Source organism: Miniopterus schreibersii (genome assembly GCF_964146895.1).
Source record: "Miniopterus schreibersii genome assembly, chromosome: 2".
Classification (NCBI taxonomy): domain Eukaryota; kingdom Metazoa; phylum Chordata; class Mammalia; order Chiroptera; family Miniopteridae; genus Miniopterus; species Miniopterus schreibersii.
This window is the reverse complement of record NC_138102.1, coordinates 63,832,040-63,857,555: the sequence shown is the minus strand read 5'-3', so window position 1 is coordinate 63,857,555 and position 25,516 is coordinate 63,832,040. Positions and strand designations below refer to the sequence as shown.

Sequence of the window (25,516 nt, the reverse complement as noted above, 5' to 3'; positions counted from 1 at the left end):
CTCTCTGTCAGCAAACTTTGGTTATATTTTAATCTAAATTTCTTATGCTGCAACTTAAAGTGCGGAATGCCCTTATCTTCCCTCAGGAGAAGTGGAGAACGCTGTTTGCCTTCCCTTGGGAATAATTCTTCATATGCTTCAAGAATTGTAAACGTCACTTCTTGCCACAGGTTTCTTTTGCTAAAGCCACTTATCTTGGTTGCTTTGTTTATTTAGTCTCAAGCTTTTCCTTCTACTTCATTGTTCTCAGAGTTCTCTCCAGCTTCTTTCCATTTCTTTTCCCAGTTGTGGTAGTAGTTCTCAGACTTCATCGTCCACCAGAATCACCCTGCGGCCTGGCTAAAATACAGATTGCCAGCCCACTCCTACCCCCACTCACCCCCATTTTCTGATTCAGTTGAACTGGGCTAGAGCCTGAGAAGTTGCATTTTTGAGCAAGTTTCCATGGGATGTTGATTCTGCCTTTTTCTAAGTATGGGGAGCATCCTTAGAAAACTGCTGAGTTATCAAACCCCAGATAGGCAGCAATCTTGGACAAGTCTGATGACTGCAAAAATTTTTTACAGGAAAAGTAACTAATATCAATCAAAGCATTGTCTGTAAATCGCTACACTAATTCATTCAAGAAAAATGGGAAGGTTTCTGGATTTTTTGTTTTCCATTTTCTCTTTGTGTATCTTTAGGGACTCTGAGAACCCATCTCTGCTCTAAGCTCATGGGGATGGTGAAGATGAGACTTCATTCCTTACCCTCCACTTCCTCAGAGCAGCTTTTCCTTTAAAACGTTTTACACAGTGGTCTTTTTGGATTTTCTTTTAATTTAGCTAATAACAATAAAGAACTTAAAATATTTAAATGTAGAACTTTCTGTGCCAAAGTTTATCTTTTAACCCTTTGCGGTCGTATTAAATTTGGACATGGGTGTCGTACTGGTCGGAATTAAGAGCTTTCAGAGAAATTATGAACTGATACATGAATGGAGTTAAGATTCGTACGGTTCCTTGCTGTGGTGGCTGAGAGCAGACATACGACCAGAATGGTAAAAAAGCTTTGGTGGCTGAGAGTAGATAAACGACCGCAAAGGGTTAAAATATTCTTAATGCTAAGTGACTTTAGTTTATACATAAAATGAGAAGATACAAGCCCTTTTCACATGAAACAAATTGAGTTGGACAACCTCTATCTGGTCTTCCTCTTTGATTATATTTTTCCTTTCACTACCTACTTCTAACACCAAATATACTTCTCTTCACAATATCAGTGAAGATGTTTTGAAAAAAATTTTTAATAGAAATTTTAGAAGCTGATCCACAGAGATTGCTTATTTTATTTGCCTTTATTTAAAACTCCATACAATATATAAAAATATAACGATTTTAGGCCAAAGTAAATGTTCAAAGAATATATTTTGATATGAATTGGATTATTTGTGCTTCTTTGTAAAATAAGAATAATGTAGTAAAAGCTACTTTACTTGAGCCTTTATTGGGATGAGTTTAACCAGTATTTTGCTATGTTAATGGTGACTGAATCATTATAAAGACATGGCTCCAGTCACTAAATTATGTATGTTGTAGTTCTTGTTTAAAATAAATTTTAAATTAAAAAAATTAAATAAGTTCTAATCTGTGCATAAGATATAGGGCATTATTTAGTTTGCACAGTATTTGATTAAGTAGTCTTCCTGTTACTTAAACATGTCAGATTTTGGTATAAAATAATATTATTTTCTAGTTTTCTTTTTATATTGAAAAAGAAAGAATGAATGAATGAACAAATGAATGAGTGAACGAATGAACTGGATTACCTAGTGATCTTCTAAATAGATTATACTGGAAATTAACTTTCCAAAAACTAATGTAGACAGAAAACTTAAAATATGAGACAGACTAGTTGCCTCAGGAAGCAGAGACATGGTTGTGATGTGTCTCAAGTGGTATGTGGAGAGGGACGATAGAACCATAGGGATGGTAACATACTGGAAAGGTACAGATTTTAGCATCACTGGTCTGGACTTAAATCCTGATTCTCCTGCTTATTAGTTTTTGTGACTTCTGGCAAGTTATTCAGTCTTGCTAGATTTTTGTTTTCTTATCATTCAACATTATCTATGACATTGAGAAAGACACACTAAACAGTGCATTGCATATGGCAAGGACTGAGGATATGAGCAATTTAGGATGGTATTTTTGTCCTGCAGATCTAAGAATGCATCAATCCTTATTACCTCTGTTGGGTATCTTGTTCCTGAGAGATATCCAAGGGAATTCAGTAAATGAAGCAGGCAAATGGATACTTCATTACTGACAGGGTTTTCACCCCCACCCTAATGCAGAACTCTATTACTTATGTTCATCCAAGTATAATGGAATGAAAGCAGGCCAAATGCCCTGCTCTGACTATTTCTACTAAGTTCCAAGCCTGCCAGTGATATTACCATTTTTAAGGGAGAGAAAAACCAAAGAAAAATGTGAGGATTGGAGAGCATTTGTCCCAATATTTAAAAAGCAAATACTTAAGAAGCAAGAGACAGGAAGAGACCATCTGAGGAGGTACCTCCGGTAGTCTGTGTGGTCCCTTTGAAAGGCCTCAGCTGTGGGTTTTCCAGCCCCTTTGGAAGCTTATTCATCAGACCTCAGGGTCAGTACAATGTGCTAGAGAATCCCCAGGATAGAGCATTGGAGGAAGATTAAAGGAGTGTAGAGAGGAGTCTTCAAACTTCCTCTCCTAAGTGGCCAAAAATAAATGCTCACATGGTGCGTGTTGTTTTTATTATAACTAATAAAACTTAGATAACACCATTCTCAGCGTTTGGAAATTTGAGAGTGGAAAGGAAGAATGGAGAGCTGATAGATCTGTGATGAGATAAGAAAGATGTAGTTAGGAGAAAACAGTTAATCCTGTGCTCGTTGAATTTACATCTCTCCTGTTCTATGGCAAATCTGGGGCCTTCAGAATGGCATGGTCATCTGGAGTTTGAAATTGATCTTAATAATGGCTATTATCTCTGATTAATTTGGGAGAAAGTAGAGTAGCGAAAAGATCAAGTAACTTTATTATTAATATAGTTTTGCTCAGGTTCTTTTCTCTCTCTTCTCATTCACTGCTTAACATTACTTTGCAGTTCCTATATTTTCTGCCTAATCCCGATGCAGAGTTTTCAGACAAATTCATAAAGTGGTGAGAGTGGGAAGATGACATTTTCTCTAGGCCTCCAAGCCTGAGAGATTTTCCCAGAGGCAGTTTATCCTTGGTTTTTAGGCCATAAAGATTGTGAGAGTGGAGGGATGTGTGGTGGGGAAGCCATATTTTGCATCTTTTTTTCTGAATTTTTCAGGGCAGGCTCTGCATTTCTCAGAATCTACAAGGTCCTAGAACATGGTGACTTGTTAGTTAAATATCATGGAAAAAGTCATGACACAAAAGAAGTAAAACTATAATTCCTTTTAAACTTTAATATTTTTTATACTCTTCTCTAAAATTAATATTTTGCTGTAGTTATTTTCATAGTTTTCATCTTCAGACCATGGTGCAGAAATCAATTATAAAATATGTTAACGAAAAAATACTTTGTTACCTAGTCCAGCTATGTGGTGACCTTATGCACTACTGTGGAGCCCTTTCAGGAGAAGCTTGCAGTTCTGTGTTTATTTTTTTCATGTAAGTTAGGGCTGACAGGTTGTATATACTTTTTAAAATGTGAAACTGTGATTGAAGACCTAATTTTTACAAATAGAAGTGACCCTCTCAAAGCTTCGGCAATACCGACATCAACCACAAGATGGCTCCACTGCCTTAAAATTCACTCTCAGTCTAGAAATCAGATGTTTTAAAAAAGAAAAATAATTGAAAAAAATTTAAGTTTTCATTTCAATCAAATTGCACTATTTCATAAATTAGTTTATTCTATGCTAAATAATGCAATTTTCCAGTATTTCTTTTAGTGAGTTATTGAAATTAAACATGCTTTTCAGAACAGTGGATTACTGAAAACCTATGCTTTATTTACGAGCGCTTATTAGTAATTATTAATAGGACTTCTGTGGAGTTTATAATGACTGCACAAAACAATATATATTGGCTAGGTAGTCTTCTGATAATTGAAAACAAACTGTTCATCACATTTCTGTTTTTAATTCTCCCGGAGAACAGAAAGCTTAAAAGGTGAAGGGTGGGGATGTGGGAATGGGCAGATGACCCTTGGAGAATGTTTCTTTTGACTGGGAGCCCCACAGTGTGTTCCTTGTATTTCATTCGCTGTGATTACTCTGAATGATTTAATAAAAGAGATTATGTACTGTGCCTTTGATGTATAAATTGATGCTTTTTATAGGGGATTTCAATTTTGAGAAAACCTAGCCATGATTATGTTGTCTGTTTCTAAATTACCAAGTGTACATGGCATCCTGTTTTAAAGTTTTCAAGGTGTAGAGACTTTTAGATATTTTGATAAATACATTATCATACTCATGATTCCGAAATTTCTCTTTCATTACTGTTTATTGATTTTTTCTTTTTCTTTTCTTCCTTTCTCCTTTTCCTTCCTTCCTTCCTTCCTTCCTTCCTTCCTTCCTTCCTTCCTTCCTTCCTTCCTTCCTTCCTTCCTTCCTTCCTTCCTTCCTTCCTTCCTTCCTTCCTTCCTTCCTTCCTTCCTTCCTTCCTTCCTTCTTTCTTTCTTTCTTCTTTTCTATTTAAACTCTCTTGCCGTATATGAATATCACTTGAAAAATTCGAGACCAGGATTTGGGACTACTTTCCCAAAGCCTTTCCTTACAGCATCCGTGATGCTGTTGACCTGCCTCCCTCTTGACCATTTCTGGTACAAGCCCCTAACTTACTAGGAGAACCCTGGTTTTCAGTAAACTCTTCTCCTTTTCTTTATTGAGAACCTACCTGGACCCATGGTAAGTAATTTATATGAATTATCTATGTAGCCTTCAGGGCAACACTGAAAATGGAAATGATCACTGCCACCCCTTTTACTTTGGAGACGAGGGAACTGCAGCCTCCTACAGCCAGCCTTCGGTTGCTGCGGCCCCTTCATGTGCTGTGGGGACAGCATGCGCTTCCCTCAGCCACCAGCAGGCTGCTGCTATTCTTCACATCCCAGCTCAGGTGCCACTTCTCTTCCAGTTTTCTCAACCTGTTTTGAGAAGAATTAACTTTTAACAATTAATAGTCCCATTGTCCTTTATAGCTACACCTGCTTTTAGTATGTAAAAAATTTAGAATAGTTTTAGAATACGTAGTAGAAAGAAGATAGACTTCAGTATGAGACAGAATTTGAATTCTAATTCTGCCTCTTACTAGCTGAGTATGTTACTGGCAAAGTATGTTACCCTCTGCTCTATTTTCCCATTTAAGATACATAAATGATCCTAATGTTACCATTCTGGACGTAAATTAAATAACTTACGTAAAGATCTCTCCATAGTTTTTGGCATATCTGTTCAGTGCTGAATAAATTATAGTGAAAACACAGGGAATACATTATTGAGCAGTTTTTGAATGTATGTCTGTGCCAAGTTCAAAGGATGCAGAGATAACGGGATGGTCCTGCATTGTTGAAGCACATAGTTACTGAGAGATTGAGGAACCAGCAGTGTCAATGTAGTGTAACAGCTGTTACCTAGAACTACATACAGTGAAAGGGCAGCTGTCTCAGCTGTGTGAGGTGGGGGAGGTTGCTTTTCTTGTTAGACTGTGGTTTTTGGTGATGTAATTCTCAATGAGGCAGTAGCAAGTAGATCCCCATTTGAGGACGTATTTAAAATATTAGAAGTAGGAGGGTATGTATGTGTATATATGTATGTAGTGATCCTTGAACAATGCAGGGGGTTAGAGGTGTTAACACCTCCCTGCACAGTCAAAACTCTGCATATAGCAATTTTGACTCCCCAAATACTTACTAATAGCCTGCTGTTGACCAGAAAGAAGCCTTACTGATAACGTAAACCATTGATTAACACGTTTTGTATGCTAGATGTTTTATTTACTGTGTTATTATGATAGGGTCAGCTAGAGAAAAGAAAATGTTATTAACAAAATTATAAGGAAGAGAAAATACATTTATAGTATGTCATTTTTTTTAAGTTTCTTTATCTTTGTTGTTGAAAATATTACAGATGTCCCCTTTTTACTCCCATTGATCTGCTCTACCCCACATCCATCCCACCCTCAGGCCTTCCTAGACCAGTGTCTGTGTGCATTAGTTGTGCTTATAAACATATAAGTTCTTTGATTAATCTCTCCCTACCCACTCCTCCCTCCCTCCTTCCCTCTGAGATCCCTCAGTCTGCTCCATGCTTCTACGTCTTTGGATCCATTTTGTTCATCAGTTTATTTTGTTTATTATGTTCCACATATAAGTGCAATCATGTGGTACTTGTCTTTCCCTGACTGGCTTATTTCACTTAGCATAATACTCTCCAGTTCCCTCCATGCTGTGCCAACGTATAAAAGATCCTTCTTTTTTATAGCTGCATAGTACTCGATGGTGTAAATGTACCACAGCTTTTTTATCCACTCATCTACTGATGAGCACTTGGGCTGTTTCCAGATCTTAGCTATTGTAAACTGCTACAAACATAGGAGTGCATAAGTTCTTTGCAATTGGTGTTTTGGGCTTCGTTAGGATATATTCCTAGAAGTGGGATCACTGGGTCAAATGGCAGGTCAATTTTTATTCTTTTGAGGAAACTCCATATTGCTTTTTATAGTGGCTGCACCAGTCTGCATTTCCACCAGCACTGTACTAGGGTGCCTTTTTCTTCACACCCTCGCCAGGACTTGTAGTTCATTGACTTGTTGATAGTCATTCTGAGGGGTGTGAAGTGATACCTCATTGTTTTAATTTGCATCTCTCTGATGATTAGTGAGTTTGAGCATTTTTTCATATGACTCTTGGCCATCTGTATGTCCTCTTTGGAGAAATGTCTATTTAGGTCCTTTGCCCATTTTTAAATTCAATTGTTTGTCTTCCTTTTGTTAAGTTGTATGAGTTCCTCATATATTTTGGATATTAACCCTTTATTAGATGGGTCATTGGCAAATATGTTCTCCCATACAGTGGGCTCCCTTTTTGTTTTGTTGATGGTTTCTTTTGCTGTGCAGCTTTTTATTTTGATGCAGTCCCATTTGTTTATTTTCTCCTTAGTTTCTCTTGCCCTCAGAGATATATCAGCAAACCTATTGCTATGAGAGATGTATGAGATTTTTGCTGCCTATGTTTTCCTCTAGGATTTTTATGGTTTCATGTCTTACATTTAAGTCTTTTATCCATTTTGAATTTACTTTTGTGTATGGTGTAAGTTGGTGGTCTAGTTTCATTTTTTTGCATGTCCAATTTTCCCAACACCATATATTGAAGAGACTGTTTTTACTCCATTATATGTTCTTGCCTCCTTTGTCAGATATTAACTGGCCATAATGGCTTGGTCAATTTCTGGGTTCTCTGTTCTGTTTCACTGAACCACTGATCGATATGTCTGTTCTTGTGCCAGTACCAGGCTATTTTGATTACAGTGGCTTTGTAGTATAACTTGATATCTGTGTTGTGATCCCTCCAACTTTATTCTTCTTCCTCAAGACTGCCATGGCTATTCGGGGTGTTTTTTGGTTCCATATAAATTTTTGAAGTGTTTGTTCTAGATCTGTGAAATATGCTGTTGGTATTTTAATAGGGATCACATTGAATTTATAGATTACTTTGGGTAGTATGGACATTTTAATGATGTTAATTCTTCCAATCCATGAACATGGTATACGTTTCCGTTTGTTTATATCTTTTTCTATTTCTTTTTCCAGTGTCTTGTAGTTTTCCAAGTAAAGGTCTTTTACATTGTTGGTTAAGTTTATTCCTAGGTTTCTTATTTTTTCAGTTGCAATGGTAAATGGGATTTTTTTTTAGTTTCTCTTTCTGAGAGTTTATTATTGGTGTGTAAAAATACCATCAATTTCTGGGTGTTAATTTTGTATCCTACCTTTCTGAATTGATTTATTAAATCTAGTAGTTTTTTGGTGGAATCTTTAGGATTCTCTATGTACAATATCATGTCATCTTCAAATAATGACAATTTTATTTCCTCCTTTCCAATTTGGATGCCTTTTATATTTTCTTTTTGTGTGATAGCTGTAGCTAGGACTTCCAGTACGATGTTGAATAAGAGTGGTGAAAGTGTACATCCCTGTTTTGTTCCTTTTCTCAGGGGAAATGGTTTTAGTTTTTGCCCATTGAGTATGATGTTGGCTGTAGGTATGTCATATATCGCCTTTATTATGTTGAGGTATGATCCCTCTACTTCCACTTTGCTGAGAGTTTTTATCAAAAATAGGTGTTGGATTTTACTGAATACTTTTTCTGCATCTATTGATATGATCATGTGATTTTTGTCTTTCAATTTGTTTATGTGATGTATCACATTTATTGATTTGCAAATATTGTACCAGCCTTGCATCCCTGAAATAAATCCCACTTGTCATGGTGTATGATCTTTTTAATAGATTGCTGGATCCAATTTGCTAATATTTTGCTGAGGATTTTAGCATCTGTGTTCATCAGGGATATTGGCTTGTAATTCTCTTTCTTTGTAGTGTCTTTATCTGGTTTTGGAATTAGGCTAATGCTGGCCTCGTAAAAAGAGTTCAGAAGTGTTCCTTCCTCTTGGATTTTCTGAAATAGTTTGAGGAGGATAAGTGTTAATTCTTCTTTGAATGTTTGGTAAAACTCCTATGTGAAGCCATCAGGGCCAGGGCTTTTGTGTGCTTGGAGCCCTATACTACTTCAACTTCATCAATAGTTACCGGCCTTTTCAGGCTTTATGACTCTTCCTGATTGAGTTTTGGAAGGTTGTATTTTCCTAGGAATTCATCCATTTCATCCAGGTTGTCCAGCTTGGTGGCATATAGTTGTTCATAGTATTTTCTTACAATCCTTTGTATTTCTGTTGGGTCAGTTGTTATTTCACCTCTTTCGTTTCTGATTTTGTTAATTTGGGTCCTCTCTCTTTGTTTCTTGATGAGTCTGGCTAAAGGTTCATTAATCTTGTTTATCTTTTCAAAGAACCAGCTCTTGGTTTCATTGATCTTTTGTATTGTTTTTTTAGTCTCTATGTCATTCATTTCTGTTCTGATCTTTATTATTTCTTTCCTCCTACTTACTCTGGGCTTTTCTTGTTGTTCTCTTTTAAAGTTTTTAAGTTGTAGGTTTAGAGAGTCTATTAGAAGTTTTTCTTGGTTTTTGAGGTAGGCCTGTAGTGCTATGAACTTCCCTCTCAGGATTGCTTTCATTGTGTCCCATAGATTTGGAGTTGTTGTGTGTTCATTTTCATTTATTTCCAGGAAGTTTTATTTCTTTCTTGACCTCTTTGGTAACCATTCATTGTTTAAAAACATGCTTTTTAGCCTCCATGTGTTTGAATGTTTTTTAGTGTTTTTATTGTAGTTGATTTTTAATTTCATGCCACTGTGGTCCGAGAAGATGCTTGATATGATTTCAGTCCTCTTGAACTTGTAGAAACTTGTTTTGTGTCTGAACATGTGGTCTGTCTTTGAGAATGTCCCATGTGCACTTGAGAAGAATGTATATTCTGTAGCTTTGGGGTAGAATGTTCTGTAAATGTCAATTAAATCCATCTGATCTAGTGTGTCATTTAGGGTCACTGTTTCCTTGTTGATTTTTTTATTTGGAAGACCTATCCAGTGAAGTCAGTGGGGTGTTAAAGTCTCCTAGTGTGACAGTATTGCTGTCAATCTCTCTTTTAAAGTCCTCTAGAAGTTTTTTTTATAAATTTAGGTGCCCCTATATTGGGTGCATATGTGTTTATCTGGGTTATATCCTCTTGTTGGATTGATCCCTTTAGTATTATGTAATGACCTTTCTAGTTTATCGCTGTGGTCTTCATTTTGAAGTCTAGTTTGTCCGATATGAGTATTGCTACCCCAGCTTTTTTTTCGTTTTCATTTGCATGGAAAACTTTTTCTCTCCCTTCACTCTCATCCTTTTGTTCTAAGGTGGTTCTCTTGTAGACAGCATATATTTGGGTCATGTTTTCTTATCCATTCAGCTATCCTATGTCTTTTGATTGGGACATTTTATCCATTTACATTTAAGGTTATTATTGAAAGATACTTACCTACTGCCATTTTATTTCTTTATGCCTATATTCTCATTCTCTTTATTTCTACTTCTAATTATAGGAGCCCCTTTAACATTTCCTATAATGCTGGTAGTGATAAAGTAGCCTTTTTGTAGTGATAAAGTAGCCTTTTTTTGTCTGGGAAGCTCTGTATTTCATCATCTATCTTTATGGATAATCTTGATGGATAGAGTAGTCTAGGTTTCAGATCCTTGTTTTGCATTACCTTGAATACTTCATGCCGTTCCCTTCTGGCCTGTAGAGTTTCTGATGAGAAGTCAGCTGACAGCCTTATGGGGGCTCCTTTGTAGGTAACAGATTGCTTTTCTCTAGCTTCCTTTAAGATTCTCTCTTTGTCTTGAATTCTTGGCATTTTAGTTATGATGTGTCTGGATGTGGACCTCTTTGGATTCTTCTTGCTTGGGACTCTCTGTGCCTCCTGAACTTGTGTGACTTTTTCCTTGACCAGGTTAGGAAAGTTTTCTGCCATTATTTCATCAAACAGGTTCTTTAACGCCTGCTTACTTTCAACCTCCTCTGGCACTCCTATAATACAAATATTGTATGTTTCATGCTGTCCCACAGCTCCCTTAGACTGTCCTGTTTTTTAATTGTTTTTTGTTTTTGGATCTCTGCTTGAGTGATTTTTTTTCCACCCTGTCTTCTAATTCACTGATCCGATCTTCAGCTTCCTCTAATCTGCTGTTTATTCCTTAGAATGTATTCTTTATTTCTGCCATGTCATTCTTCATTTCTGTCTGGTCATTTTTCATAGTTTCCATATCTTTTTTCATGCTGTTGAGCATCCTTACAATCTACAGTATTCTGAACTCTGTATCTGATCTCCATTTCATTTAGCTCTTTTTCTGGAGATTTCTCTTATTCTTTCATTTGGGGCTTGTTTTTTCATCACCCCATTTTGGCTACTTTTTTGGGGTTTTTTCTAAGTACTAGGTAGATCTGCTAGGACTCAGTCTTTTTAGAGGGTCTCTGGTACAAGCCAATGTCAGACGTAGTTTGTGATTAGCCCTGAGTACCCTGTTTGGAGCTATCAACAACCCTAAGCTTGAGGTCTCCTCTGCTGAGGCTGTGTGCATTTGCTCAGGACTGAGATGCACACCAGTCTGCTTTTCTAAGGCCCAGGTCCTGAAGCAGATCAGGCAAAGACTCAAAGCACCCTGAGGTCTGCCTCTGCCTGCAGACTGATTAGTCTCATTCTCTTAATGAGCCATAGGCTGTAGAATCTCCACTGGGCCAGGCAAGAGGTTTTCCAGCAGAGTGGGGCAATTGCTTCCCCATTTAGGCAAAAGCCGCAAATTGGCCACCCAAGAAAGATGTCCTCCATGGTCTGGGGGAATGACTAGGCACAGGAATCCAGATGGGCATCCCCTGATCTCACTCTCCAGAGCCCACAACCCCAGACTCTCCCCACACAACTCCAGCCCATTCCACTCCCACTCCGCCGGAGCCCAAGGTGAGTGGCTGCACAAGAAACTTTGTGCATTGGCTCTTTAAGAGGGTACCTGCAGTTCCAGATGCTCTCCCTGGCAGACAAAAATCCAGCTGTTTTTCACAGCCAGATATTATGTGAGCACCTTCCTCGGTTCTGGTGCTCCTGTCTGGGAAGCCCAGCCTGGGGTTTATGCCCCAGAGTCCTCAGTGGGACCCCCCACAGCTGAGATCTCCCTCCAGACCTTCAGCTGCTGCCTGTGGGAGCCCAGCCAGCCCTCTCGGGTCCGCACTTCCTACCAGTCTCTCTGCTGTCTCCGCTTTTCCTCCTTGGTTATGAGAGTGCTCTCAAGCTAGTCTTCACTTGGTTTTCAGGATGGTTTTTCTATGTTTTTGTTGTAAACCCAGATCTGCCCCAGGAGAGTATCAATGTAGCTTCCCCTCAATCCACTGCCATCTTGGATCTCTATAGTAGTTCTTGAAAAAAAAATGTGGACATAGGTGGACCTGCGCAGCCATGTTAGTCAAGGGCCAACTGTATATATGTACACACACACACACACACACACACACACACGCATCATATGTGGTATTATTTCTAATTGGAAAATCAAAAATCAAAAACAGCGATTTTATTGTGCAAACAATAGAAAATAGAGCTTGACAAAAATCTTCTTGACTGATAATACACAGAAGATGAGCATAGCGGACACTTAGAATTCCTAGAACCTGAATTTTCTTCCTGTGTTTGGGGGGAATCTCCCATCTTCAGAGCCTTGGTGGTGAAGAAGAAAATGCCAGACACTTTCCCCCAGCCTCCTTTGCCAGGCATATACACCTCAGTCCTGCTAGTCAAGTGTTGCTGCTCTGGTCCTGGGCTAGTCACACAAAAAAGTCAGAACTGTGGTAAATCCTCTCTGCCAGTAGTATAAGCTGCAGCAAGATGGAGTAAATATTTTTTATGATTCTCATACTTTGTGGCTTGTTGCCTTGTGAGTCTCATGATATTTTCTTGTGGTTTCTGGTTTCCCGATCTTTCTGCATGGGCATCCTGGGCTGCTGAGTCAGGAATGCTTTCTTCTAGAAGGGATATGTGGAGCTATGGGGGTGCTACTAACTTATAGTGAGTTAAGGTTCTGGCTGAGGTTAACTTTATTACTTTTCTACTAGTCCAAAGTTAAGGTTCTCAATTGCAATGTTGTTGCTGCCAGAAGCAAACGGATCTTCTCTATGGAGGAAAATGTCCTCCAAATTGAGGCTTACCATAGATGCCTGAGCGAATGACATGGGGAATATTTTGTAATTTCTACTTTTAAGATGGTATAGGATGTGAAGAATTTTATACTTGCTTTTTTCCTGATCTCCTTGCCCCACCTCCACGCTTATTAATATCAAATTTTGTTAAAATGATACCGAGTTGTTTTGGCAGTGCAAAGAAGGTGGGTAAGAAAGAAGGCATTACAAAAGCTTACCCTTTGGGCCTTTAAAGCAGGTATAGGCAGAACCACTATTTCTTCTTCCAAGGCAGTTTCTTGACTCATTCATTGCCAGTTGCTCGAATAACAAAGTAGAGATGTGAATAGTCCGGCAAAAACTTCTCAATATAAATGAGTGGACGAAAACATGAGCCCTAGGAAGTCTCTGCCGAAGCCATTGAAACGCTTTTGGAAGTAGTGATAGTTTAGAGGAAGAAATGAGTTGTGGTTTGAAGTTCTTACAGGACTGTGGATGAAACTGGTTTTTATTCTGTTAGTTTTAACCCACTTTGTAATTATGGTGGAAGGCTGATCAGAGCATAACCATGCTCATATATTCCTTGTGAGTATATGCCCCTGTTTCTAGGGTTAATGGAGAATGTGATGCTTACATTGTTGGATATAGATTGAGAAAAAATTGTTTTAAGAAACTTGATAAGATTATAAAAAGAAATGGCTGGCAAGTTGTTTCATAGTATTTCATGTCTAAATTTAGATCGTTTTTAGAGTTCTAAAAAAAAAATCTCAATTTTAACTACTTATCTATGTATGATTAGACTATATATAACTGATTTCTTGTCATTCAAACTTTGGGAAGCCTGATTATAAAGAAGAATGTTATTTAATATGATCAGTAAATTAATAAACTAATATGGCCATTTAAATCTGACATTTCATGTCACTTGTATGACTGTAGGAGTTCAAGTGACAGAGGTGACCATCTATCTAAGGAGAGAGGAAGGAATGAAGCCTGGATGAATTTTTTGGCCTCAGAGAATATTTCTGGCAGATACTCTCCCTATCAATTTCATATTTCTCTTTGCTGAAAATATAAGTTAAACTAATGTATAAAGGTTTTACTTAAAAGACTATTTATAATAAAAGTTGTTTTCCTTTGCAGGTATATTACTTAAAGGTATAATATTTAATAATGTGAAACCATCACTTTATGTTAAACTTATTTTTCAGCAGAATTTGCTGTCATTTCCCAATCATGCCATAGCTGTTTTATTATATTAAATGTTTAACTTAATAGTCCACGAGTTTTTTTTGGTCTTTGATTGAAATGTGGCAAAAAAGAACATTTTTCCCCCCTCACTGACAATGCTTGTAATACAGCATTAGATTTAAACTCATCTGAAAAGGAAATGTGAAAATAAGTTAACTATAGCTCACACTTCTAAAATTTTATATAGTTTAAATTTTGGAGTATTGTATTCTTCATTTATACCAGCAGAGGGTATACTTCAAATTTGATGTTTTTGAACAGAAAGCATTTCTTTCAACTACTACTGTAAAGTTGATATTTCTTTAAAAATTACAAGGTCCTTAATTTCAGAATGTCTCTTAATATACATGGGAGGAGAAGGGGGATCTATGTGAGTGATTTAGAGGGCATAAGACTAAAAACAGCTGTTAATACACCTTCAGCCCAGAAATATAATTCTGTTTTCTTAAAGTTTTCTTGTTACTTTCTGAAAATGAATTCAGAAAAAAAAATTTTTAATGTGTTTCAGGAGACCCTATTGAAGTTTTATCTTTAAAAACAGCCTCCCTGATATGTGTAGTATAATTTCAATTTTGACCTGTTTAATTGAAGTTATCATTATAAATCATAAAGCAGTGATCATTAAGGAAAAGAGATACACTATAAATGAAAACTAAGCTGTGGCTAGAAAATGATATTTATTTCTTTGTGTTTTGACAGCTTGAAGGTCCATGTGTTTTGCAAATTCAAAAAATTCGCAATGTTGCTGCGCCAAAGGATAACGAAGAGTCTCAGGCTGCACCCAGAATGTTGCGGTTGCAGATGACTGATGGTCATATAAGTTGCACAGCAGTAGAATATAGTTACATGTCAAAAATAAGGTGATTGGCACTTTATTTTGTATATTTGTTACAGTGTTTGGAGGTACTGTTCAAAATGGATTTTGTTTTAAGATCTCTGTAAAGAAGGAATGAACTCTTAAGTACGTGTTACAGTTTTTCAAAAGAAATTAAGGTTTGTATTTCTACTTTATCTGTGCAGAAAAATAGATAAGAATGGAGTTGGTTACTCTTTGCTTCAACGTTAATTATAAAAACAGAAATTTAACGTGTTCTTGCATGAAAAGTAATCTTTTCAATTTTGTCAGTAACTTTGAGATCATTCAGAAATTTCCCAGTACAAACAGAATTTCTTTAACTACATTATGATTTCTTCCTGGACAGTTATCTGTGTCTACCACACTATTTAGTGTTCTAGAAAAGTTCATGGGCGAATGAGTTTTCTAAGGAAATGATTGACACTAGCGAGGTTCCTAAGCCACCCTACTTTCCAAGAGAAAGTAGAACTCCATAAGGCAGAAATTTCCAAATCCTGGAATTTGGCTATTTTCACGAGAGGCTTTTAGAGTCATGCCTATTGGAATGGAGAAAAGAAATGGTGGGGGCAAGGAGAGTCTCCTTTATCCTCAGTGTCCCTATTAGGTCAGTTTGAGCTCTATTTTCTGAAGTGGAAATTTTCATTAAACATTTATAAACCTCCTTTTTTGTCTTCTTAGTCATTTTATATGCTTATGTTTGCTGCTCTGAGCTTTTCATTTATTGTAAATTAATACTTCTCTCCTGAGCAAGCATTTAACAGGCATTTTGCATCCTTTGTGTTCCAGCTTCTTACTTGGTGCTGGAGGTACAAAGGTAAACAAGGCTTAGATTTTGCTTCCAAATAGCTCATATGCTAATGAGGCAGGCACATAGGCTTACAAATTATAATAAATATATCAGCTGGAAGGATTAGTAGTCCAGAAAATTACCTTTTCCTGGGGGAGCCGGAAATGGGATTTAAAATATGAATAGACCTTTTGAGAGAGGCGTGGTGGCCTGTGGAAGGCTGAGACCTGATTCTCCATTTTCCTTCCTTCAACCAGCATCTGCCTCTGCTAAGGGAGCCTCCTTCCTTAGAAGATATATGTTTTTCTAAAAGGTTTATTTTCATATACAAAGGGGGATTATTGACTTTGTGGTTAGGTTGTCTTTTTGAAGAGTAGAGGGATTCCTACTTTTGTGGGGAAACACAGCCTTTCCTCCTCTGACAAAGTCAGTCAGATCCCCTACACTGGAGCACACAGACGACTGAGAAGGAAGGCTTGCCATGTCTTGGCTCATTCTCTGATTTCACTGCTTTGTATTCCTCTGACATAAATGAAAACAGGACCAGCCCAGAGAGGAGGGTCTCTTATTGCTACCCACGGCCTTCTTTCTTTGAATTTATTACAGTTTGAGAATTGAAAAAATTATTGCCACTTGCTCATTCACTCATTGAAGTAGCATGTCTGCTTGGTGCTGTAAAAACAATAGCTTGCAGAACAGTTCTGACATGTGAGCAGTTTGGGAGACTATTTTAGAGCAAGTTTTGTTAGTTGTTATCCTAGAAGGGAGGTAGAAGAACTCACTGGAGAAGATGAACCAGGAGCTGGTGCAGAATGTGCTCCCTCCAGTGGGATGACATTGCTCTGGGTGCTTTTTTCCACTCTTCCATCCTACCTCTTGCCCCACTTTTCCCTGTTTTCTGTTGTGTTTTGTTTTCCTTAAAATTGCAGTGTAGAGAGAATAAAGGTACTTTGGGATGCCAATAAAAATAGCAGTTAAACCAAAATATGTTTGCTGAATAAGAGTTAATTAAAGCCCTAAAAGTGATGTTGTAAAAATTATATATTAAAATTTTAGGACCACCCTGGTCGGTGTGCCTCAGTGGTTAGAGCGTCAGCCCTCTCACTGATGGGTCTCGGGTTCAATTCCTGGTCAAGGGTGTGTGCCTGGGATGCAGATTCGTTCCCTGGCCCTGGTTGGAGCACAGCGGGGAGGCAACCAACTGATGTTTCTCTCACTCACTTGCTCTTTCTCTGTCCCCATCCCTCCCTTCCACTCTAAAAATCAATGGAAAAAATATCCTTGAGTGAAGATTAACAAAAGTAAATAAAATAAAATAAAATAATATTTTAGCTACCTATTTATCCTTTTCTGGGAGTAGAACTATAATCTGGTAAGTGGAAGTCTTTATTAATTATCGTAATAAAATTGTATGTAGGTCCATCTTCAAATTATTTGAATTTTTTTCCTCTTAAGTTTTAAAGTTATAGTATCAAAATCAAAATTCCCCTATAATTTGCATCCTGATTTTAAAGGTCTTATGTTGTTTCTTATATTTTCTTTTTAGATGTTTCTATAGTTTTCAGTTTTATCAATTTGTAAGAAATTATTGGCTAAAAGTGGTTTTGAATACCATAGGTCTTGTGTAAGTGATGCATAATTTTATTAATAATTTCTTTAGCGAGAAAGAGTACAGCAACCTGGTATCTGTGGTGCTTATTTTATTTACCCCTAAACAGTGACTATAGAGTTATGAAAATCTGGACATGCTGATTGCCTGGAATTGGGAAAAAACTCCTTCACTTAGTGTAACTGTACTCAGTTGTTGCTGATCTTGAAGTCTGATAGATATTGTCCTACGTTTACTACATATATCATTGCAGAGCTCTATACTTAAGGGGCAGGCAAGGCTGTTTATGGCCACTTATTCTGTAAGTTACATGTGATGACCAGGAATGATTAAGCTGGGGGTCCTCAGAATAGTTTTTACCAGATAATGTCTCTGAAATATAGTGTTGGAGGAGAGCTCTATGAACCCTGGACAGCCAGAAAAATGAACATGTGAGTCTTAGAGCAAAATAAGCCTGAAACATCACTAGAGGTAAAAATGACAAAACTGAAGCTGTCCTTCTTCGGACACATGAGAACGCAGGGTTCTTATGAAAAGACAATAATGCTGGGAAAAATAGAAGACAGCAGGAAAAGAGGAAGACCAAATGTGAGATGGATTGACTTCATAAAAGAAGCCATAAGCATGAGTCTGCAGGAGCTGAGCAGGGCTGTCGAGGGCAGGATGTTTGGGCATCACTCATTCATAGGGTCCCAGGAGTCAGAGCCCACTCAGTGGCATGTAACACAACACGTCTTGCTCTGCATGCAGTCTTTGAAGCTTTAAAACAGGAGTATTCTGTTTCTTCTTGTTAATAACTATGTTATCAACCTTTTTTTTTCTCTTTCAGAATAGACCAATGATTTCACTGATTTACTGTTGTATATATCAGCACATGGTGAATTTCCTGAGCCTTTAAAGTGTAAACAATGTGAAGCCATTTTGGCATGATTTTCTAATCCGGTCTCTGTGTTTTAGGACAGTCTTTTCTCCTATTTGGAGTGCTTTACCTCTTGCTAAATGGGCAAAGAGATGGGTTGGGGCTTGACGTATGTGCTTTAACTTTTCAATAAACCTATGTGATGAAATAGATTTCTCCCATTGTTTCTTCTACCAAAAGGTTGGTAGGAGGATAACCATCTTGTCTCTGGCCTCTGTAAAAGGGGTTATGGTGTAATGTTTGCCCCCAGACTGATAATATTAGTCTATTATAGAAAAGTTATTTTAAAGTTAGTGCATTTTAGAGTAAATAACTCTCATTTGATCATTAACTACATGGTTAATAAAAAGCATTATTTTTTGTGGATTATGATAGCTCATATAGATGTAAAATTTCTAGGATTATTACTGGTAAGCTATATTTTTCTGTGATAAAATTTAATTTTGTAGTATAGTGTATCAGGGCAATGCACAGCCAAAGCTCAGGAAAAAAAATGGCAAATCATATTTGTACAGCATGGCATTATTGAGAAAGAACATTCATATATTTTATTCTTTTTATCTTTGCCACAGATTTGTGAAGTGTGATTTTTATTGTGTCCTTGTTTTTCTTTTTTACTCCTGAAAAACAGTTTTCTTTTTTTTTTAAATATATCTTTATTGATTTTAGAGGGAGGAAAGGAGAGGGAGAGAGAGATAGAAACATCAATAATGAAAGAGTCATTGATCGAGCCCACAACCCGGGCATGTGCACTGACCGGGAATCAAACCCTGATCGCCTGGATCCTAGGTCGACGCTCAACCGCTGAGCCACGCCCGGCCGGGCCTGAAAAACAGTTTTCATGTTAGTTCACTTGGAAGAACTTGACCAGGTCATGATATCAGACTGAATCATAGTTTGGGGGAGGAGCTTCAACTTGTTTTAACTTTTTTTTTTTCTTTGCTTTAGCCTGAACACACCACCTGGAACTAAAGTTAAGCTCTCAGGCATTGTGGACATAAAAAATGGATTCCTGCTCTTGAATGACTCCAACACCACAGTGCTTGGAGGTGAAGTGGAACACCTTATTGAGAAATGGGAGTTACAGAGAGTAAGTGCAAACTAAGAAGAAAGGCTTCAACTTCTAAAACACTGCACTCTTTTATTGCAGTCTGCATCTTAAGGAGACCTCCCCATAATGAATAATGACAGTAGTTCTTGTGTTAGAGTTGGAGAGAATGGAATGTAGGATTGTTAATAGACAACTATCTGCCTTTGTTTGAACACAGTGTTCCTCTAAAGCAGATGTCATGTTTTCAGTATTTATTATTTTTTTTATATATTTTGAAAAGTCATGTTTTACTGATAAGTTTTCAAAACTGCCAAGATACCAGTTATAACTTGTGTGTAATATATATAATTGTTCCTGCAAAGAAAAACAAGTGTTTGTGCATATTTACATATGAAAACATAATGCATATTTGTCTCATCTACATACACACATACATACAGATAATGCAGGTTAGAATTTCACTATAATGAGGGGCTCTTGTAACGAGGCTCTTCCTAGTTACTTTAGTTGATGTTTCTCCTATTTGTGTTAATAGCTTCATCTTCGTGGTCATCTGGGTTATCTAGTAATTGTTCCTCTGCTTTCCAGTTCTGTTCATCCGCTGCAGTCAGAACTCTTATCAGTCTTTTGCTCCAAGGTTGCATTGCTGTTACTCTACTTTAAGACTCTAGTATCTCTTGCCTGGACTGCTGCAGTAGCCTTTTAACTGATCTCTACACATATTCTTTCTCCATCTTCTAATCTATTTTATGCCTTTCTGCCAAATCATCCTCCTTCAGCATTACTCAGAACATGTCACACCCTGCTTTTGTTTCAGATGCCTTAGGTTGGGATTCAATGCCATTTATAATCTAGCCCTAGTTCCAGTTTACCTTTTCAACTCTCTAAATTGTTTCACATAGATTTTGTTCTAACAAATGGAACTGCTTACTCTTTCATTGGTTCTCTATGCTTCCCTCAATTATATTTTTTGGGGAAAAAATTTTACCACTTTTACACCATTTATCTTGTGTTGTCTCCCCTAATCCCTGCATGGCAAAATTGTCCTTACGCTTTTAGACTCAGATCAAATGCTGCTTCTTCACAAAGTGAAGTAGTTGCTCTTTTATTGAGTTCTTGGGATATTTTATTAATCTTAACAAGTATATTAGTTTTTACCTAGCACTAAAATTCTGTTTATTTCTTATTTCCTTTAGGCCTCTTAAGGTCGGAATTCTTGTTTGTGTCATCTGTGTTCAGTTTTACAAATATTTGTTGAACAGTGTGTAGGTATTGTGCTGAGCTCTTGTTTCTGTATATCATGTAATCTTCCTAACAATCATGTGAGGGGGTTTTATGTCCATACAGATCAGAAAATAGACTTTAAGAACTGTCAACTAACTTATTTTATGATTAGACACCTGACAGATGATGGGTCTGAGCATTCCTATATCTCCAACGTGGTAGCTCTGAGTCTTACATGTAATAAACATCATAACAAATAATTATGAAATGAATGAATTACAAAGCACATAAAGCAAATTACTCTTTGAGCTAAAATTGATGTTCTTGTGTTATTCTCAAATCTTGCCTAAAGTGAGCCAGTGGGCCTAGCACTATTTCAAGCTCTTAGTATTTTATGATACATCACTTCTTTCTATTTTCTTAGTTTGAAAGTGCCTCTGTTGGGAGGTAAATAGATAAGGAGAATTACGCACATATTTTATTTCTTAGACTCATTCCTTATGATAATAATGTGCTACATTTTGGACTGTTGTGCGGTGCAGTATAAGATAATGTTTCATAACTGCATTGTTTAGTTGAAAATGTTGCAAAAGCAAGTAAGTGGAGATTTGATAGTTTTACATAAAGAGCCAAGTTTATGAACTTTGAATTTCCCAACAAAATCCCACTCATTTTATGTGATCCTTTCCTTTCACAAGTTAATATATTTTTCTTATAATTAGAGATTTTATTTATTTATTTATTTTTTAAACATATCTTTATTGACTTCAGAGACAGGAAAGGAGAAGGGGAGAGAGAGATAGAAACATCAATGATGAGTCATTGACCTGCTGCCTCCTGCATGCCCGAGACTGGGGATCGTGCCCACAACGCAGGCATGTGCCGTGACCTGGAATTGAACCCCGATCACCTGGATCCTAGGTCGACGCTCAACCACTGAGCCACGTCCGGCCGGGCTAATTAGAGATTTTAAAAAATGTGGTAAGGTGTTCTCAAGTCAGACCAACATCTTACATAATTTTCCCAACCCAGCCAGAACTACTTCATTGGCTGAAAAGTCAGTTAAACATTCTAGGAATTTCCTCATTCTAAACACACACAGATTAGTAGTAGTTTGATAGTTGTCCTTGTAATGTTTTATTATGTATCTTTGCACTTTGGTTCCTGAAAGCCTGTTAGTATTTCTTGTTAGGGGGCAATAAAAATTTACATTAAAAAGAATTTAAAAACCTCTTAATATAATTATAATTCTCTTTGATTTTATAAGTTTTTGATTTGGTAACCATAGCAATGTAGAAACCATGGAGAGTTCAATTACTTGAACATCTGGCAGGTAGTACACATAGAAATCAAATGCACACATAGAAATCATAAACCATAGAGTCATTTTGGAATTAAAGCAGCCCTAAATATTCTTGTAAAATAAATAAGGGAAAAGAACATTGAACAGTATTTAAATCATATGCAGGTGTTGTATCTGTAGCAAGTTGATTACAGACAGGTGAAGGAAAGAAGGAAAGTGGTTTTTATCTTCCCAAACTGAAATTCTGCACCCATTAAACATTAACTTCCCACTCCCTACCTCCTCTCAATCTCTGGCAACCGTGATTCTTCGTTTTGCCTCTGATTTTGACTACTTTAGGTACTTTGTGTAAGTGGAATCATTTAATATTTGTCCTTTTATGTCTGGCTTATTTCATTTAGCATAATGTCTTTAAGTTGTATTTATATTGTAGCATGTCTTAGAATTTCCTAACTTTAAGGCTAAATAATGTGTGTGTGTGTGTGTGTGTGTGTGTGTGTGTATCACGTTTTGTTCATTCATTCACTGACGGACATTAGGGTTGCTTTCACCTTTTGGCTATTGTGAATATGGGTGTATAAATAAATATATGTTCAAGTTTCTGCTTTCAGTTCTTTTGGGTATATACCTAGGAGTAGAATTGAGGGATCATATGGTTATAATTTAAATTTATTTATTAATTTTTTAGTAACTGCCATATTGTTTTCCACAGTGACTGCACCATTTTACATTCCCATCAGCAATATACAGGGGGTCCAATTTTTCTACATCCTTGCCAACCCTTGTTATTCTTTTCATATGCTTATTGTCCATTTGTGTATCTTCTTTGGAGAAATGTCTATTTAAATTCTTCGCTAATTTTTTAATCGGTTTGCTTTTTTCTTATGTGATTTCTCAATATATTCTAGATATCAATTCCTTCTCAGATGTATAATTTGCAAATATTTTTTCACATTTCATGGATTACCTTTTTTAATCTGTCAATAATGTCCTTTGATGCACAAATGTTATTAATTTTGAAGTTCAATTTTATCTTTTTTTTTCCTTTTCTTACTTATACTTTTTCATGTCATATCCAAGAAATCATTACTAAATCCAATGCCATGAAGCTTTCCCCCTCTGTTTTCTTCACGAAGTTTTTATGGATTTATCTCTTAATTTAGGTCTTTGATCCATTTTGAGTTAATTTTTGTATATGGTGTAAGAACAGAGGTAACATTTCCTGTAATGATAATTATTAAGAATGTACAGAAAAGTTTAAAGTTAAGAAGCTATATTAAATGATAACTGGTGTTTACAGATATCATCTCAAAGTGAGACACATAGGAGAAAAAGATGACTGAAAAGAGCCATGAAGATTCCTTATGACATTTCAAAGGAATTTATAATGTGAGAAATTGCCTTTGCAAGGAGAATATTTTCCCCCCACTTGCATAATACGTTGTTAACTCTAATTTTAAATATGAGAACTAGGGAAAAAGAAAACAATTAGTAGAGTTTGAAAGTGTATTTTTATTAAATAACATTCAGTCGGTTGAATATTTTTTCAAAATTTAAATTCATTTTTAAAACAAGTCTTTTTATTGTTTTTTGTTTGTTTTGTTTTTTTAAATCATCAGATCTTTCATTCATTCCATATATTTGGCACAAGAAGGTGTTCCAATTAAAACAAGTCTTTATTGAGGAAATTTTTTTGTAATTGAAAGTAATCACCATATTATAAACTGTAACAATTTGATCCCTTTAAATAATTGGAAAGCGCCGTTACTAGTTTTCCCATAAATGGTTTCTGGTTATAACTCTTCCAAACTCTGTTCTAAGAACTGGGGATGAAGACCAAATATATATTTCTTATTATATTGCAATATAACAAGTATGTTATTTGCTAATAGATTTTATGTCTAAAAAATTCATTTTAAAGGTAATTTCCAGGTAATATTTATCTATCAGATTATAGTTTTAATATGCTTCAAAGTAAAATTTTTGTTACCAAAGTCTATTATCTTTGAATTTGCTACTGATTGAGGAGGGTTTTTTTTTTTTTACTGTGTTTTGTTCTTGTAGGAGCAGCTCGGTATATACTTCTGGAAACTATTGTGAATGTGTGTTTTGGTATCAGAAGATTAGGAGAGGGCCTTTGCCTAATTATAAAATATTTTATATATTCTGAAGTAATTTATAGAAAGCTTTTTTTCCTGTTTGGTTTTTTTATAAGAATGTACTAAAGTAAGTAGATTCCTGGTGCATTGTAAATGTTGTAAATATATTTTTTATGTATAATTTCTGTTTTGTGACTCACTTTTATCACAGAGTTTGTCAAAACACAATAGAAGCAATATTGGGACTGAAGGTGGACCACCTCCTTTTGTGCCTTTTGGACAGGTAAATGACTTTCATGTTGGCAGATGAATTTTAATCAGCAAAAAGTGTTTTTCATCGGTATTCAAGCTGTATTTAGTTTTATGCTGAACTATTCATTCAGGGGTCATGGTGTTATATGGAAATATGTTCAGTAAAGGAATTTAATAATTGTGTGTGTTTTTCTTTACTGTAATTAAATTGTTGGTTCACATGATTTTCTCAAGAGCTTGTTAACCCAAAGATTAAAGAAATTAAGAAGCACACCTGAAGAGCAGTTTATAACTAATAACTAACTAAGATAGTGATGGAGAAATGCAAAAGAAAATAAAAATACGCTATAATTTTTCATTTTGTTCATTAAAAACAAGAGGGAGAGAGAAAATAAAAGTATCAACAGAAGGGTGAGACAAAAAAGTGAGAACATGAGAGGGACAGGAGGGGCACCATTGCACCTTAGGAGAGCCTGCTGTCCCAGATGCCCCATTCAAGATTCTCTTCATCTGCCTTGATTCAAATACCTTTCTTAGTCAGGGACTTAACCTTTAAAAGACGGCATTTAAAAGACAGCATCATACAAACTCCATATATTTTCCAGGATCAACTGTACAAATAATGGTTTCTTTCCTTTTGCCTGTAAAAAAGAATGTATATGCTTAGGTTTCTGAGTATTTAATTTTATTTTCAGTTAGTATTTTCCTTTTCAACCACAGCAGCCCTGATCCTTCTCTGACAGAAGCTAAAGGTTTTCTGTCTACTTCCTGTTTTCAGCCCCCTTGCTGCTACGTGTTACCCTGAGGTAGCTCCTCAGCTGCCTGATATCTTGTGTCTTCCTGGTTGTGCTCAGCATCAAAATGCATCCTCTAGCCTATGCCTGCTTTATCCCTGCAGAGTCTGAGAATAATCCCTGTGACAGCTTGCTCTTTGCCACATGATGCCACCAAAATTTAGCTATTGGTATTCTGCCTTGTATCTGCTCTTTGTTTTTCTTTGCGTGTACTGAAGATGAGTTAGGGACACCACAGGTAGGAAACAGACCTCTATATCTCTAACAACTTGAAAAAAAATTTTGTGTGAAAACGAGCTGATCAGAAGATAAGTGGGTAGAATCAGATGGTATCCTCTTCAAAAATCTTTATGTAGAGTCTATCCAAAGTTCAGTAAAAGTCATTTCTTGCATCATGTCTATTTTGAAAGTATTTTAAAAATATGTTGATTTTTATTGTACTTTGCAACAAGGCACAGTCAAGATAAAAGGAGGCATGATGCCCTGTGGTGTGATCTATGTTGATGATAACCTCACTTCTACTAGTGTAGTAAAAAGCCCCAGAATGAAAACA

At 36.4% G+C, this 25,516-nt stretch overlaps 1 protein-coding gene across 6 annotated transcripts in view; it reads left to right on the top strand.

The window, feature by feature from the left end:
• The window catches only part of TDRD3 (tudor domain containing 3), a 146,969-nt gene that overhangs the window by 56,347 nt on the left and 65,106 nt on the right, over positions 1 to 25,516 (top strand). For all 6 annotated transcript variants that reach the window (XM_081130804.1, XM_081130803.1, XM_081130808.1 and 3 more), the window contains exons 4-6: positions 14,769 to 14,929; positions 19,189 to 19,330; positions 24,129 to 24,200. In XM_081130804.1, coding sequence (XP_080986930.1) covers positions 14,769 to 14,929; positions 19,189 to 19,330; positions 24,129 to 24,200 — 375 coding nt within the window. The remainder of the gene's footprint in view (positions 1 to 14,768; positions 14,930 to 19,188; positions 19,331 to 24,128; positions 24,201 to 25,516) is intronic.